The sequence below is a fragment of the Ursus americanus genome, chromosome 3 (genome assembly GCF_024610735.1).
Source record: "Ursus americanus isolate L20-20 chromosome 3, mUrsAme1.1.p, whole genome shotgun sequence".
Lineage (NCBI taxonomy): Eukaryota > Metazoa > Chordata > Mammalia > Carnivora > Ursidae > Ursus > Ursus americanus.
Genome location: NC_142129.1, coordinates 55,544,359 through 55,560,888, shown reverse-complemented (window position 1 = coordinate 55,560,888; position 16,530 = coordinate 55,544,359). Strand labels below are relative to the sequence as shown.

At 33.7% G+C, this 16,530-nt stretch overlaps 1 protein-coding gene across 3 annotated transcripts in view; it reads right to left on the bottom strand.

Moving 5' to 3' along the window:
* SNX13 (sorting nexin 13) overlaps positions 1 to 16,530 on the bottom strand; it is a 128,035-nt gene that overhangs the window by 74,482 nt on the left and 37,023 nt on the right. For all 3 annotated transcript variants that reach the window (XM_045793094.2, XM_045793093.2, XM_045793092.2), the window contains exons 2-5: positions 6,791 to 6,903; positions 2,731 to 2,833; positions 1,329 to 1,418; positions 164 to 285 (exon numbers count right to left, since the gene is read on the bottom strand). In XM_045793094.2, the coding sequence (XP_045649050.2) occupies positions 164 to 285; positions 1,329 to 1,418; positions 2,731 to 2,833; positions 6,791 to 6,903 (428 nt within the window). The remainder of the gene's footprint in view (positions 1 to 163; positions 286 to 1,328; positions 1,419 to 2,730; positions 2,834 to 6,790; positions 6,904 to 16,530) is intronic.

The window sequence follows — 16,530 nt, the reverse complement described above, 5'->3', positions numbered from 1 at the left end:
AGAGCTCTAGCTCTATAATCTGAGAGTTATCTCACAATCACCTACTGTTCTACTTACCTTTTAATAACTAATAATAATTAATAATTTCCCCCTCCCATTTAAAAGTCATTTTCCTTACTGGTATAAACAATATATTTAAATTTTTCTGCATCAGTGAACTCACCTAGTAGCAAACTGAATGAGTGCATTTTGAAGAGTCTGCCTAATTTCAAGAAGAAAAGATTCATCATCACTTAATGTATAATACCAATACTGGACATAATCCCTCAAGGAAAACTGGATAACCTAAAACAAAAATATTGGGAAAAAAACACAACTTTTTAGGATTTAAAAAGTATCAGCAGCAAACTAAAACCTGAAAGGATTATTTACCAATTTATATTTACTCTCTATATACTAAATTGTGATTTAAAAAAAAAACCTGCCTTTATTACAAAAGGATCAATATGCTAAAAAACCATTTCAAAAGATTTTTAATTATTTTGGTGTCCCAATTCACCCACTGCTTACATTTTTTAAAAATCAGAGTTATCGATGGTCAACCCCGACCGATATTGTGGTAAAGACAGAGACTGCAGAAAAAATAAATTTTCAATGCTCTAATATAATGAAGAGTTTTAATTAGCTTGATGGAATGAGGTGCAAAATAATGACAATTGACACTAATTCTCAAAAAGAAACCATTTTTCCAAGATTATATCATCATATTTATTGCAGCCAAATTACAAAAAAGACACAGGAGTTAACTTAAATCTAATATCTCTGATACTGCCAACACTATTAAATCAGTCAATAAATACAGCAAATAATACAACTTGATGTATATTATTTTTGAAAATCAGATAAACTAAATATGGGTTTAACTATAAAAGAAATGTTAGAATTTTAAAGAACACATTATAATAAACATATAATCAAATGAACATCAATGAAAAATATCTGGAGAGAGAATAATTTTTTTAATTCTAATTTTTAAATATTTTTTAATCAAATCTGGTCTATCCATTTAAAAAACTATAGTAAAATTGTCTGAATTGCCAAAACACTAAGCTTATTCATCAGCTAAAGAGCATTTTAAAATAGAGACATTATCTAATATGTCAGCAAAAACTTTTTAATAAATGCAAATTCAAACAAAAGGCTTTAATATTACATAAAACACTTCATTATAAATGATTTCATAAATAAGCAGCATCTTTAAGTACAGAATCCAAGAACAGCATTATAATGAATTTCCAGCATATTACATAAATAACAAAAATTATTTCAAAAGAAATACACCTTACAACACAATATAAGGAATTCAAACACCACATACGAAAACTCACTTGCTGGAGAGGTTCATCAATTATATTGGCACCTGTCAATCTTCTATCAATCTTTATTGTCCTGGCTTCTCGTTTCATTTCTTCTAAGCACTTAAAGGAAATCACAACATTTTACTGCACAGTTTCGGGATTTAAAATCTGTAAAGTTTACTTCTAACTTGCAACTTCCCTGTCATCTTCAAGTCAGTCAATAACCTATTTCTCGAGGCTCTCATACAAACCAAGCACTATTTCTCAAGTTAACACAGCTAGACACCCAGAAAAAAAATCTATCGTTATCCTCAAAAATTTAGTAAAATCGGCAAAGATTATTTAGAATGTGAGAAAATATAAGATACACTGTTGCTATATTTCAGTGAAACTTTAAAACCATAAGTTAGTGTTTCATGTGAATCAAATTAATAATTATCTTTATTAAACTCTCCTCCTCTTCTCCCTTTCCCCTTGTAGCCCAAAACAGTATATCAAGTGCCAAATAAATATATTTTAATTAATTTTACTTAGGGACGATTTTTAGCAATAAAAGAAAATGAATTTCTTTATTTCTCTGTAGTGTTCAATAAAATCAGGGGCCTGGAAATAAAGTGAAAAGTAGTAAGATACTCTTCAATTAAAAATACAAACAAACAAAAAACAAAAACAAAACAAAACAAAAAAACCAAAGCACAAACATATATATAAAACATACGCTTCAAATTATAACATGCAACCTCAAGGATAGGGTGAAATTCTTTTATTTCAGTAATATAAAGTAATATTATATATTATTATCTCTGCATCTCCTACATCTTGGCATATAACAGACAAGTTAGTAACTGTAAAGTTAAGATACTGGCATCAATTGCAGATCATTTTGTCTCTTTATACAAGAGGAAACAAACTATCACAGTATACCACAAGAACTGAAGACAATGCAAATCTGAAGCCTACCTATAGTACTAAATTCCAATTTTACTTATAGATTATGATACAAAAAAATGGAAAAAATACCAACATTCAAGATGATATAAATATAATTGGGCCTAAATTATTAAAATTATAGATACTGCATGCTATATTTTTCAAGTCAGTTAAAAAAGAATACCCATTTTCTATTCTCAGGTTTCTATGCAATTTATTTCATTCCCAAGTTTGAAATCCTATGTTAGGATAGTAGAAAAAGGCCCCAAATTTCTATCTTTTCCTAAAATTTGCATTCCCACTCTTAACATCTAACACTACAAAAGTTTTCAGAGTAATCTTTTAAAACGCATTTTCTAAACATGATCAGAAAGTGTCTCGTAAGTTTATAGTGAGCATTAGTGAATTATAGGAACATCTGCCAAGCCATATACAGATACTCACATTACCATCACTTTATAGAGTAAGACTTTGAGGTTTTACAGTCCTTTACCCTATTTACCTTAGGAATCCCAGTTGATGTTGGAGGAAGAAATGAATGTTCACACTGCTCTAGGTACTTCTCTGAGTTTGTTTTTCCAAACAGGAGAGTAACCACAAAACCCCTGGGGAAGAAAAAATTTAATTATAGAAACAAAACCAAAATTCTTTTATAACTTAACACATCTATTAGCCAAAGACACTTTCCAGATTTAATAGATGGTTTATCACTCACTAAAAAAATCAGTTTTTGACTTCGGCAAGGCAAGTAACCAACAATTTTGTTACAGTCCAGAGTTTAAAACAACTGTAAATATTCTGTGAATTTATATAAGATGTCTTTCAAAGTTTTCATATAAGTATATTTCATAAAGAATCTCAGGCAACAAGTTCAAACTTTAGGAAAATCAGCCTTTGCTAAATAAGTAGGCTAGCTAACCAAGGATAAAGACAAATGAGATCTAAATCTATAGCTAAAATCACACATTGCTGTAGTTCTATTAACTAATTAATGTGAGACAGTAACGCAACTTGCCCTTATGGAAACAGAATAAACAGAGGCCAAAGAAGAAAAAAAGATATAGTTCATAATCAGTCTGGAATTTAAAAATACATATAAATACATCCCAAAGGCTAATTATTTTAAAACCATTATAGAGTTGAAGTAAGAGAAAAACTGGTTTAGAACTGTTTTACTCTACATATTGACTAAATGCTATCAATATTTCCTATATTTAAAATTTACCAGTTCAATCTAAGCACTACTAAGTAGATAGGAAATCCATAATAGAAAAACATCAAATTCTAACATCATAATAATCTCATAGTAATCTTACAACAATTCAATTGCTGTTGTGACAAGAGGGGAACTATGAAAAATTAAATATGGGTCAGCCTCAACTACTAAAAGGAAGATTCTCAAAATCCTCTGCTTTTTGTGGTTATCTGCTGCTCTTTCTTTCTTTCTTTCTTTCTTTTTTTTTTTAAGATTTTATTTATTCACTTGACAGAGAGAGAGACAGCCAGCGAGAGAGGGAACACAAGCAGCGGGAGTGGGAGAGGAAGAAGCAGGCTCATAGCGGAGGAGCCTGATGTGGGGCTCGATCCCATAACACTGGGATCACGCCCTGAGCTGAAGGCAGACGCTTAACGACTGCGCCACCCAGGCGCCCCTATCTGCTGCTCTTCCAGTACAAGCACCACAAAAGCTGAAAGATGAGTTGAGAAAACAAAATCATATCAGCCCATGTCATGAATTCTGTTGTTTCTTTTTAAAAAGCTGGCCTTGGAATTGTCAGTAAGTTTCACCTGTCTTGCATCTGATATTATTACGAAGAATCAAGTTGGCCCCATATTTCAGTTTTATCTAGTGATAAGCGGATTTACAGACAAAATTAAATCCTTATATTAACTATGTATTTCTAAAATTATTATTATGAGACAGACTGATAAAACACTAACATTTGTCCAAAGAATGACAGTAGGAAAGTAAGCTAAGGAACAGTCTAATCTCACAAAGCACCTGTTTCAGCCTTGAGGTTTAAGCAAAAACAGGTGCTAAAAATGACTGCATCACCCAAACTAACAGAATCCCATTAAATAACCCATAATACAGTATCAATAGTATCCCCCCCAAAAAACAAAAAAACACATAATACAAAAAATCCTAAGGGATTTTCCTTCCAAAAGGTATCTTTATATTAGAAAATATAGAATTAGCTTTGACTATCAGCAAAACATATACATTACCAACACTGTAGGTGGTTAACCGCAGAATTTTTTTTAAAATTTTTTTAAAAAGGTGGTTTCCATAGGAAAATGTATTAATTCCTCTCAAACTTGCATTTTATGTAAGAAAAAAAAAAGTATCTTTAAAAACTTAAGACAATAAAAAACACACTAAAACCAAAAAATGATTATATGAAATGTAATTATTTTACTTGAGATTGGTATTTAAAAGCCTATATTTGCTCTTCAAAAAATTCATAAGGCATTAAACTATACTAAGTTACATTAAAGAAAAAACAATCATTCTAATTATAGGCAAAATAGGAAAGATTTGATTCAGGAACTATAGTACTCATTGACCATAAATGAGTAATTCAGAAATGCTTAATTAATCCTCTGGGACACTTCTGGGAGGCTTTCTATACTTAAGTTGAAGTCGCCCTACTATGGCAGTGAATTTCACTGAGATTAACAATCTGTTGGAACAGAACATCAGACGAGAACATTTACGACATAGCACGAACTTGGAATTTCAGACCCTACCATGTGACTCTTAATATTATCTAATGAGTTTTTAGTGACCCTGGCATACCATCCAATATCTTCTCTAAAAATTTTTACAGAACTTCAGAGGTATCCAAAAACGACTTTGATTACGCCCTGATAAAACTGCAGACTCAAAAAGGAAACAAAAAAGGTTACCATGACTTTGAAATGCATGGGCTCATCACCCTTCCCCTCTTCCAAAACATTATATGGAGCACGTCAGTGTATGAGACATGATTCTCCACCCCTCCAACTTCCAAGGGCTCCTACTGACAAAGTTCCTAGGGCCCCTACTGACAAAGCAAGCTACAATTTCCTCCCTTTCTGAAATATTGGGAAATAGTCTGAAATCATTCTCCTTCACTTTTGCCAAGGGTTTATTTAATTCATGAAAGAGAAGAAATCTCTCCTTTCCAGAGAAACATCTCCTCAAAACAGTTTCCTTTCCAATCAATAAAAGCAGCCATGACTCTGTGGGGAAGAGGTGCAACCATACAGCTATGCAACCATTCTGCTCTGGTCTTAATTTGTGCAAAGGAGTGTAATTTAGGAAGCCCAGGGGGCTGCAGATTTATAGTCTTTAATCATCTTTATAGTCAGTACAGACATTCAAAATTCCATTTATCTGATGCCTATGGCTTATTTCTAATTGTTTCAGTATACAGTACCATATCTAAGCAATTATAATGAAACTATTAAATCTAAAATAAATGCAGTTTTAGGAATAGTACTTGAGGTAGCAACTTGATTTGATTCTCACTTGTTCCACAAACAGTGGGTGCACTCCCTCTAAAATGGACACACAGAACTTTCAAGCCCTACTGTGAAAGAGGTGGGAGGTCACGGTAAGTACATTCAGAAACCACTCCTTGAGTGTTTTATACAGTCTTTCGGGCCACGGTTTATATACGCTGTTCAATTCAGCTAAGTTTTCTAAACCTACAGGTTCAAATACTCTCCAAATATTTGGGGCCTCAAAAGAGTTTTTAAAAAGAACTCAAATATATTCATTCCACAAATAGTTACTTAAACGTATCTTATACATACACATACATACACACACACATATATATAAATATATGTACTAACAACAAAATATTCAGGTCAGTTAAGCTATCTTGGTTTGAGTAACTAAGTATCAAGCATCTACCTCTCTTCTCTATACTTTTCTCAGATATAATTCACAACTAATATCAACTGCTCCGCACAGGAAGCTATACTAAATCAGGACTGAAACCTCTCTTGCAAAGGTTTATCGACTCAATGTAAAGCATAATCCAATAAACAATGAAGAGAGAATGGCAACATCAGGTATTTGAATTTTCTATAACAAAATGACAGCATTCACTAAGGGAAATAATTAATATTATTGCATGAAGTCTAATCGATGAAACTATCTTCTACTATACTATATAAAACTTGATGAATCATCTCAATTTAACTTATCTTGTTAATATTGTAAGATAAAAAATTTTCAACCTTAAAAGGTAGTAACACCAAAAGGAATAAAAAGTCTTTAAAACTTTTAAAATTATACAAAAAAGTTTTATATCATCAAAAATTGAAAATTTTTGTATCCATATTTTTGGTACAAATAACGATTGCCACCACTTTTGTTTTATTGGATATCTTAATTTTACTTTATAATAACTTTGGTAAAAAATAATTTGTAAAAATTGCATTCACAAATAAATCATACCATTTCTCATGATCATTTTTTTCTTCTGATTGAGGTCTCGTGGTCATTTGTTTCAATTTCTAATAAGAGTATGACATGTGAATTGTTAAGATTCACTGAGAATACTTACCCACCCACAAAGCAGAGGATATAAAAGGCCAAATAAAATATTACAAAGGGTCCAAAGGTTATCAGAGAAAGGACAATGCCAAGGCTTCCCCATCCCCATATGGATAGACTGGTCTGAAATAAAGCAAAGAAAAAAAAATTTAATAAATAAATGTCCTTATGAATTAGAAAAGAACCAACAAAATTTCTACATAGTTTTACATTTCTCCTTTTAAACATATACAGGTACTGTTTCAGTAATCGTTAAGTATTTGCTTTTGAAAATGTTAACTACATTCTTAGAGATTTATCTCCAAGAAACAATATACAAAATCTATATGCAGAAAGGATTTAAGTACATCAGCAATGATTTTTTTAAAAACGTAGTGACAACGTAAATGCACAGCAAGCAATCATTACACGAATTGTGGAATGATCTGCTGGCATGAAAAATGGTAAAAAAAAATTTTTTTTAAAGGGTTTATGAAAACGTTTATATATAAAGAGTTAGGTAGACTACAAAGTTGTACTTGTTTAGAATACTTCATTTGAAAACTAAGTTCCAACATAACTATAGCATAATGAGACATTTTTAAAAAATTAAAATTTCAAGGTAAGAAATCCACATCTCACTGAAAATTGTTTCTTTTAACGCAAATTGTGTCCAGAAATTTGTAAAATTATAATTGCACAACTTTCAACTTTCAATTACCAAAACATGCCATGAACTCAAAAAAATCTCCAAAAATTGTCCTTAAAAATAAACAAAAACCCTATTCCGTTTAGAATTATACTGTATTATATATTTAAAATACTCCTTTTGTTGAAGGCAAACTGGATTTTAACAATTTAAGTAATTATGAATAAATAAACGTATTCAATTCAACAAAATCCTACATCCATTTGTCTTGTACTGTGAGGTCCACAAAGGCAGCATTTGTCCCATTCCTGCCATCAAGGAGCACAGAGAAGAATGTCTTACAGGAATGAAACAATTAGACACTGAACCAAAAGAAAATAATAGAAAGCATTATAAGATGCTAAAGTGAACAAAATTAATGACCAAAAAACTATGGAATAGACAATAAGTTCTATGGATTACAAGAGAAAGGCAGTTTTATTTATTCATTCATTCGCCAGTCATTGACTGCTTTCTATGTGCTATAAGCTCAAGGTGCTGGGGAAACCACAAGGAATAAAACATATCCTCATAAGGCTACATTCTAGCAAGGACAGAAAGACAAGCACACTCTGCTAAATTTATAGACTTCTGTTAAATTTACATTCCAGAAGGGGAAAAAAACAAATAATAAATTTACAGTTATATCAGATGGGGATAATTGCTATGAAGAAAAATATATATGGTTCCTATGTAAGTTTTATAGATAGATAGATAGATAGATAGATAGATAGATAGATAGATAGATATATCTCCACATAAGAAGCTCTCAACTAGATGATCTATGAACAGAAATCTTACAAAGAATTTATTTAAGGAGAATTTGTAATAATGAGTCTTCCTACCCCAAGTATTATTTCTCCATTTATTCATATTCTCTTTTATGTCACTCTGGGAAAGTTTTTAAAAATTTCTTCTTTATATAAGGCTGGTGCAATTCTTATTCATTTGTATTTTTATTATCTTTTTCCTCATCCTGGCACTTTTTTTTTTTAAGATTTTATTTATTTATTTGACAGAGAGAGAGAGCACAAGGAGGGGGAGCAACCAAGGGAGAGGAAGAAGCAGGCTCCCCGCCAAGCAGGGAGCCCGATGCAGGGCTTGATCCCAGGACCCTGGGATCATGACCCGAGCTGAAGACAGGCGCTCAACTGAGCCACCCAGGCGCCCCCATCCTGGCCACTTTTTAAAGAGAAGACAGAGTGCCCCACTGCTGAAGTTTCTGCTTTGCCCTCATAATCTCCTCCCTCAATCAGCTGGGGATACTATCTCACCTACGTAAGTGGCCTCTGACTTCTAAGAGCTATGAGGAAGGCAGGGGGACTTGGAATAAGGTACAGAGCAGTCCAATCCCTCTGACAATACTTCTGCTGAACACCCCAGTATCTGGATCCACATTACAGTACTGCCAGATGCCCAACTATGGAACGCAGATGCTATTTCTCAAGATTCACTCAAAACCTTATCCACTGACTTCCCTGCAAGGAGTTGTCAAAAACTCTCAGGAAAGCTGAAACCAGACTATGACCCAGATATTTTATTCAAACTACTTTCTTGAGTGAGGTCTGACCTAGTATTTGCAATATTATTCTTTCTTTACAAAGTTAGATTTATGCTTGCTAGCCAGTTTTTCAAAGCTAAACAACTTACTGTTTAGATATATTAAGAGGTTTTAAAAATGAAACCAAGCAGCTACCTCTGTAGATAAAGGAAGGGAGCATAATAAATGCAGTATTTCTTTTTCTGTTTGAATCATACCTCTCACAATTAAAAAAATTTTCAAAGAATCACTATTAGTTAATATGAGGAGATTATTAAATGCAGCAGCTAGGTAACACGGGGAGATGCTCGGATGTCTAAAATGCAAGTTTTCACAATCTTATCTCCTCTCATTTGAAAATGGTAGCAAAATGATCAAAACACAAATTCTTATTCATTCATTCAATAAATACTCGTCAATATCTATTACAGTGTGCCAGGTACTAATGATTTAACGTGAACAAAACAGACATTACTGTCATATTTTTAAAAATCTACAAAAGAAGACCCTTTCTTTAATTTTGAGAGAAAGTTTTATATTCCGTAGACTAATAAAATTACACATTTTCAATCAAGCAAGTCCGGTGTTCATTTGCTTTGTAATCTCTTACAATAGTTAACTTCAAATTTTAAATTGTTTTTTGAAACCAGAATAGTGAATTGTACAAAACTAGAAAGTTTTATATTATTCTTAGTGTTCCTATATATATATATATACACACACACACACACACACACATACATAATTTGCTGATATTACTATGTTATTATTTGGTGAAATTAAGGAAAACAATTGATCTTTTACCACATAAAAACACAGTTCTAACTATTTCCTAAGATGATACAAGATGATAAAATGTAGGATCATTTTGTTTTGTTTTGTTTTAAAGACAGGTGGTTTTGGGTTTGTTTTTTTTTTAAGATTTTTACTGATTTACTTGGCAGAGAGAGAGACAGCCAGCAAGAGAGGGAACACAAGCAGGGGGAGTGGGAGAGGAAGAAGCAGGCTCCCAGCGGAGGAGCCCGATGCGGGGCTTGATCCCAGGACTCCGGGCTCACGCCCCAAGCCGAAAGCAGACACTTAATGACTGAGCCACCCAGGTGCCCCTGTAGGATCATTTTGGACCACATCAGAAACTATCTACAAATTCAAACGGGTATTAATTACCTCAAGTGTTGACCTAACATGGAAGCCAAAAAATAGAAATAAATCTCTATTACGGTGATTTACCTTAAAATAATATTTGATATATTATCATTCTCTTCTCTAAATACAATAATCAACGCTAAAATATCCTTGCTATCTGATTCCCTAGAACCACTGACTCACCAACTGGGGACTGGAAGAAACCTTCAAGATCATCTACTCCAGTCTTCTCAAACTTCAAGGATCTTAAATGCAGATGCTGATCCATTATGTCTGTGATTCTTTCATTCCAACAAGCTATCAAAACTGTTTAGAACTTAAGACAACTATATATTTATAATTCCCCTTAATATATATATAATTAATAAATATATATTAATATATATTTATATATAATATAATATAATATAATATATAATAATTAATATATATATAATTCCCCTTAAATTAATCTAGGTCCACAAAACCTTATTCACAAACTCTAAAACCTAAAAACCTTTGAGAACCAAAACTGTACAAAACATTCTACATACTCTACCCCATTTATTTCTCAGAACATTACTAAGTAATAAAGAAGTTAGGACAGCATAGTGCCCAAACAATATGGACTCTGGAGTTAGACTGAGTACAAATCTTACCTTTACTATTTATTAGTTGGATCACCACTACATGCCTTAATTTCTTCAGCTAAGTCACGTGTCTATTGTGGGGAGTAAATAAATGAGTCCAATGTCAAGTGTTCACTATTATTCTTAGTTTAGCAACAGAGAAACTAAAGCGCAGAGAAGCTTTAAAAAAACTGCCTAATGTCATGCAAGCTAATAAGAGTGAGATTTGATCCTAGGCAAATCCCAACTCCTTATTAAACCTTAAAATGTGTCACTGACAACTGCCTGAAGTTAAATCACATTAAGAAAAAAATGCTAAAATCATTAAGGAGTGCTTTCTTTTATCCAAATATTATTCGTTTTTTTAATATGCCTCCCAAGAAATCAGTCAGAAAATGACTGATGAATGTAATAAATCCCTGGTCTGAATATGAAGTATATAATTTTTATTATTAGACAATAAATTTAACCATGTATACCCTACATACATAATGGAAAGAATTTCAGTTTCAAAGGGTTTCAATTTATTAGCATGTCCTGACACCTATATGTATCAGTTTGGCCTTGAGCATAGGGACACGTGGAAATAAAAAATGACCTCTGCTGCCTAGATACTTAAGAACCAAGAAAGGACAATACAAAAGATCATATATGCCTCCTGACAAAAGAAAGCAAGTAGAAATAATTTACCTTGTAATATTTTATGCCTATCAAGTCCTACTGACATTTATCTTACTTGATCCTCACCACATACTTTTATGATAGGAAGGCAGCACAATACGGTACTAAAAATAAAAAGTTAGAAATTACAGGTTTTAGTTTGCCACTAACATTCTGTGTAACTTCTGCAAAATCACTCATTGATCCAGAATTCCCATTGAGCAGGCTCTCACGCCAAGTCTAGCTGTAGCAGATTGGTAAAATAACTGTCCTCAGCTATTTCGATGCAAAGCCAAACCTAGAGTTTCCTGGCTGCAGGTGGAAAATGGAGCTAAGCGGAAACAGCTATTTCAGATCACATAAAAATCACATTGTCAGAGCTCCCACAAAATGAACGCTCGACTCTGATGTGTCAAGAGAATGGGTCAACCACACTCAGAGTTATAACGACCTGCTGTATGTGAACACATTATGTGGCATAGGGCAGCCATAGAGATAGGGCTGAGAATCCTAAAACTGATACTACTTCATTGCCAACTTGGGTCATAGAAATCATATGAGTTTAGCAACAAAAATAAGTATCCAAAAGAAGAGTGGCCTTACTGCAACTATAAACTGTTTCCCTCCCACCTTATTCCACTTAAAATAAGTTGGAAGTTCTTCTCCAAGTAATTTCAATGGCATGAGTAATTTCAATGAGACATGGAACCTGTCTCATTCAACATTATATAATAATTTAACCAAAGCCTGGTACAAAGAAGCTGCTTACTAAAAATGGAAATACTTAATTTACTAGCCACAGAAATGAAACGGAGGGAATGGAAAGAGAAGGGAGGGGAGAAAAGGAGAGGAGAGGGTAAAGGGGAAATGGCAAGACAAGGAAAAGGTCTAGGAAAAGTAAAAAAGAAAAGGACCCTAAATTGAGGTGTTCCTCCATCCCCCACCTTATGGCTTTAGGCAGAGCTATACATTCCTTAAAGTACAACCCACACCAAATTCCCACCTGCAAAAAAACAAACAAACAAAACAAAAACAAAAACAAAAACAAACCAAAAAACTGGACCTTGCTCTTCCATGAGACTGATGTACAAAAAAGCCTTCTTTTGGCTGCCTCAACATATGCTGACAGCAACCCACATCATTGCTTCCTTTATGGGGAGGAAGCCACAGAACAGGAACCACACAGGGATCATCAGTACATTTGCTGGGGCAACTGGTCCCAAACCCTTCTTTTCATACTCCAGGGACAAGAGAATAAAGATCCTCTTCTACACACTCGTATTTGTGATACCTAGCATATTCTTGGGAGGATGATTAAAGACTACTGTGATAGGGTGTTTTCAATTCAGCTGCTGAGCCAGGAAAGATACAGGGCCTGAGGAAAGGGTAGACAGCTCAATCAATGACCCTGGTCTCCAAGATGGCTAACTGCCCAGCTGGCAAAAATAAAAGCCACTAGCTACCTGAGAGTTTCTCCTACCTCTCCCAACTGGGGGTGTGTATTTTTAGTTCTTTGATAATAGACCCCTCTCCCTGACAACAGAAGTGTATTGTTCAACTGTTACACATTTTGAAGAATGAATAATGTACACATATACAGATGACCACCTGAACAAACCCTTCACTTTTTATTAGAGCAGTAGTTATAAAAGGTCATAGACTATCACACAATTACACACAATTATGACTCCTAGCATCTAACGACAAATAGAAGCTACAATAAATTAGCGTTTTTTAAACTAGATTCTACCAATTACAAAATACCTATATACAGTTTGAAAACAACAGCAGGAACATTCATAATACGTATTTATTTATTCAGGATACAAACTAAGCTAGGCTGCAGACCTCCTTCTCAGTCCCATAGCCCATACAATGGAAATCACTGAATTGGGGTCTTAAAGTAACTACAGTATTGAAAAAAAAAAACAAAAGATGGTATTTATGCAACACTTTCTCTTATATAGGAAAAACCATAAAAGTATCTAAAATGTGGATGGGACAATATAGCAAAGAACAGTCCTGACAGGCTTCCAATAAATACTCAAAGTCTCAAATTGAAAAACCGCTTTACCAAGGTTTCCTGAATTTCTAATAAAAGGTCTAGTAGATACACAAAGCTGAATTAAATTAACCAAGAGTTTTTCAGAGACAACATATTTCTAGCTATACATATTGTTTTGGAGCCTCTATAATGTAATAAATAACTCAATAAATTAAAGATATCTAAATAATAAATAAGCCTCCAATCTCCATCAAAAAGAAAGAAACAGATTCTTTTCCTAATGTTCCCATTTGGCAAATGAAAGTCTATCTTTAATTTGTTTATGAATGAGACATATATATGTATGTATATATACATATGATGTGTATAAATGTGTGTGTGTATATATATATATATATATATATATATATATATATATCCTACAAAAAGAACAAGTATTCCCTTAAAAATAACTGATTAGAGCAAAAATTTGAAAGCTACCAAAGAATAAGATTTAACTAAATTTCTAATTACATGCTACTAGAATCCATCAAGATATCAGAACAGAAAATACCAATCTTATGAATTTTGCAAATTGTATTTTCTTGTATCAGCATATATACCCTGATTATTTTTAAAATTCAACTTCATATTAGTAAAGTATGTATAGCTATCACTCAGCTATAAAAGGGGCAGAATTATAAATATGCACACTTTTTTTTTTAATGTAAGGATGTAGAGAAACTTTTTTAACTGCTCTATGAGGAACAAAGAAAATAGGGGTAAAGGAGACAGGGGTAAGAACTAGACATCTGAAAACACCTTGTTGTGTAGATCTGATTTTGTGATGGTATAAATATTTTACATATAGAAAGAATTCAAAAAGCAATCTCTAAAAATCAAAAGCAAGTAAAACAAATCTAACTATATACTAATAATGTGAAATAACCACACAGAGTAATTTAACTGTGGCTCATTAGTGCTATGTACTCTAAGAACAATCACAACAAAAATCTTATATTACTTCAATAAAAAATAGTGTTGAAAGTTCCACTAAAGTGAACCAAGGCTATCAGCTATGGCTGATTCCAAGTCTGGGGCAGGAAATGAGTTTAAAAATGGGCCATCAAAAAGGAGAATTACAGACCAATTTCCCTGATGAATATGGACACCAAAATTCTCAACAAGATCCTGGCTAATCGGATCCAATGGTACATTAAAAGGATTATCCATCATGACCAAGTGGGATTCATCCCTGGGATGCAAGCATGGTTCAACATTCGCAAAATGATCAGTATGATAGATCATATTAACAAGAAAAGAGTCAAGAACCATATGATCTTCTCAACTGATGCAGAAAAAGCATTTGACAAAATACAGCATCCTTTCCTGATTAAAACCCTTCAGAGTGTAGGGATAGAGGGTACATTCCTCAATTTCATAAAAACCATCTATGAAAAGCCTACAGCGAATATCATTCTCAACGGGGAAAAGCTGAAAGCCTTTCCCTTAAGATCAGGAACACGACAAGGATGCCCACTCTTGCCACTGTTATTCAACATAGTACTAGAAGTCCTTGCAACAGCAATCAGACAACAAAAAGGTATAAAAAGTATCCAAATTCGCAAAGAAGTCAAAATGTCTCTCTTCACAGATGACATGATACTCTATATAGAAAACCCAAAAGACTCCACCCCCAAACTACTAGAACTTATAGAGCAATTCAGTAACATGGCAGGATACAAAATCAATGCTCAGAAATCAGCTGCATTTCTATACACGAACAATGAGACTGAAGAAAGAGAAATTAGGGAATCCATCCCATTTACAATAGCACCAAAAATCATACGTTATCTTGGAATTAACTTAACCAGAGACGTAAAGGATCTATATTCTAGAAACTACAAATCACTCTTGAAAGACATTGAAGAAGACACAAAAAGATGGAAAAATAATCCATGCTCATGGATAAGAATAAACATAGTTAAAATGTCTATGCTACCCAGCAAACTACACTTTCAATGCCATCCCAATCAAAATACCAATGACATTTTTCAAAGAACTGGAACAAACAGCCCTTAAATTTGTGTGGAACCAGAAAAGGCCCGGAATTGCCAAGGAATTGCTGAAAAGGAAAAACAAAGCTGGGGGCATCACGTTGCCTGATTTCAAGCTATACTACAAAGCTGTGATCACAAAGACAGCATGGTACTGGCACAAAAACAGACATATAGACCAATGGAACAGAATACAGAACCCAGAAATGGACCCTCGACTCTTTGGGCAACTAATCTTTGACAAAGCAGGAAAAAACATCCAGTGGAAAAAAAACAGTCTCTTCAATAAATGGTGCTGGGAAAACTGGACAGTTATATGCAAAAGCATGAAACTTGACCACTCTCTCACACCATACACAAAGATAGACTCCAAATGGATGAAAGACCTCGATGTGAGACGGGAATCCATCAAAATCACAGAGGAGAACATAGGCTGCAACCTCTTTGACATCGGCCACGGCAACTTTTTTCATGACACATCTCCAAAGGCAAGAGAAACAAAAGAAAAAATGAACTTGTGGGACTTCATCAAGATAAAAAGCTTCTGCACAGCCAAGGAAACACTCAAAAAAAACTAAGAGGCAGCCCACAGAATGGGAGAAGATATTTGCAAATGACACTACAGATAAAAGACTGGTATCCAAGATCTATGAAGAACTTCTCAAACTCAATACACGTGAAACAAATAATCAAATAAAAAAAATGGGCAGAAGATATGAACACTTTTCCAATGAAGACATACAAATGGCTAACAGACACATGAAAAAATGTTCAAGACCATTAGCCATCAGGGAGATTCAAATCAAAACCACCTTGAGATACCACCTTACACCAGTTAGAATGGAAAAAATTGACAAGGCAGGAAACAATAAATGTTGGAGAGGATGTGGAGAAAGGGGAACCCTCTTACACTGTTGGTGGGAATGCAAGTTGGTACAGCCACTTTGGAAAACAGTGCGGAGGACCCTTAAAAAGTTAAAAATCGAGCTACCCTATGATCCAGCAATTGCACTACTGGGTATTTACCCCAAAGATACAGATGTAGTGAAGAGAAGGGCCATATGCACCCCAATGTTCCTAGCAGCATT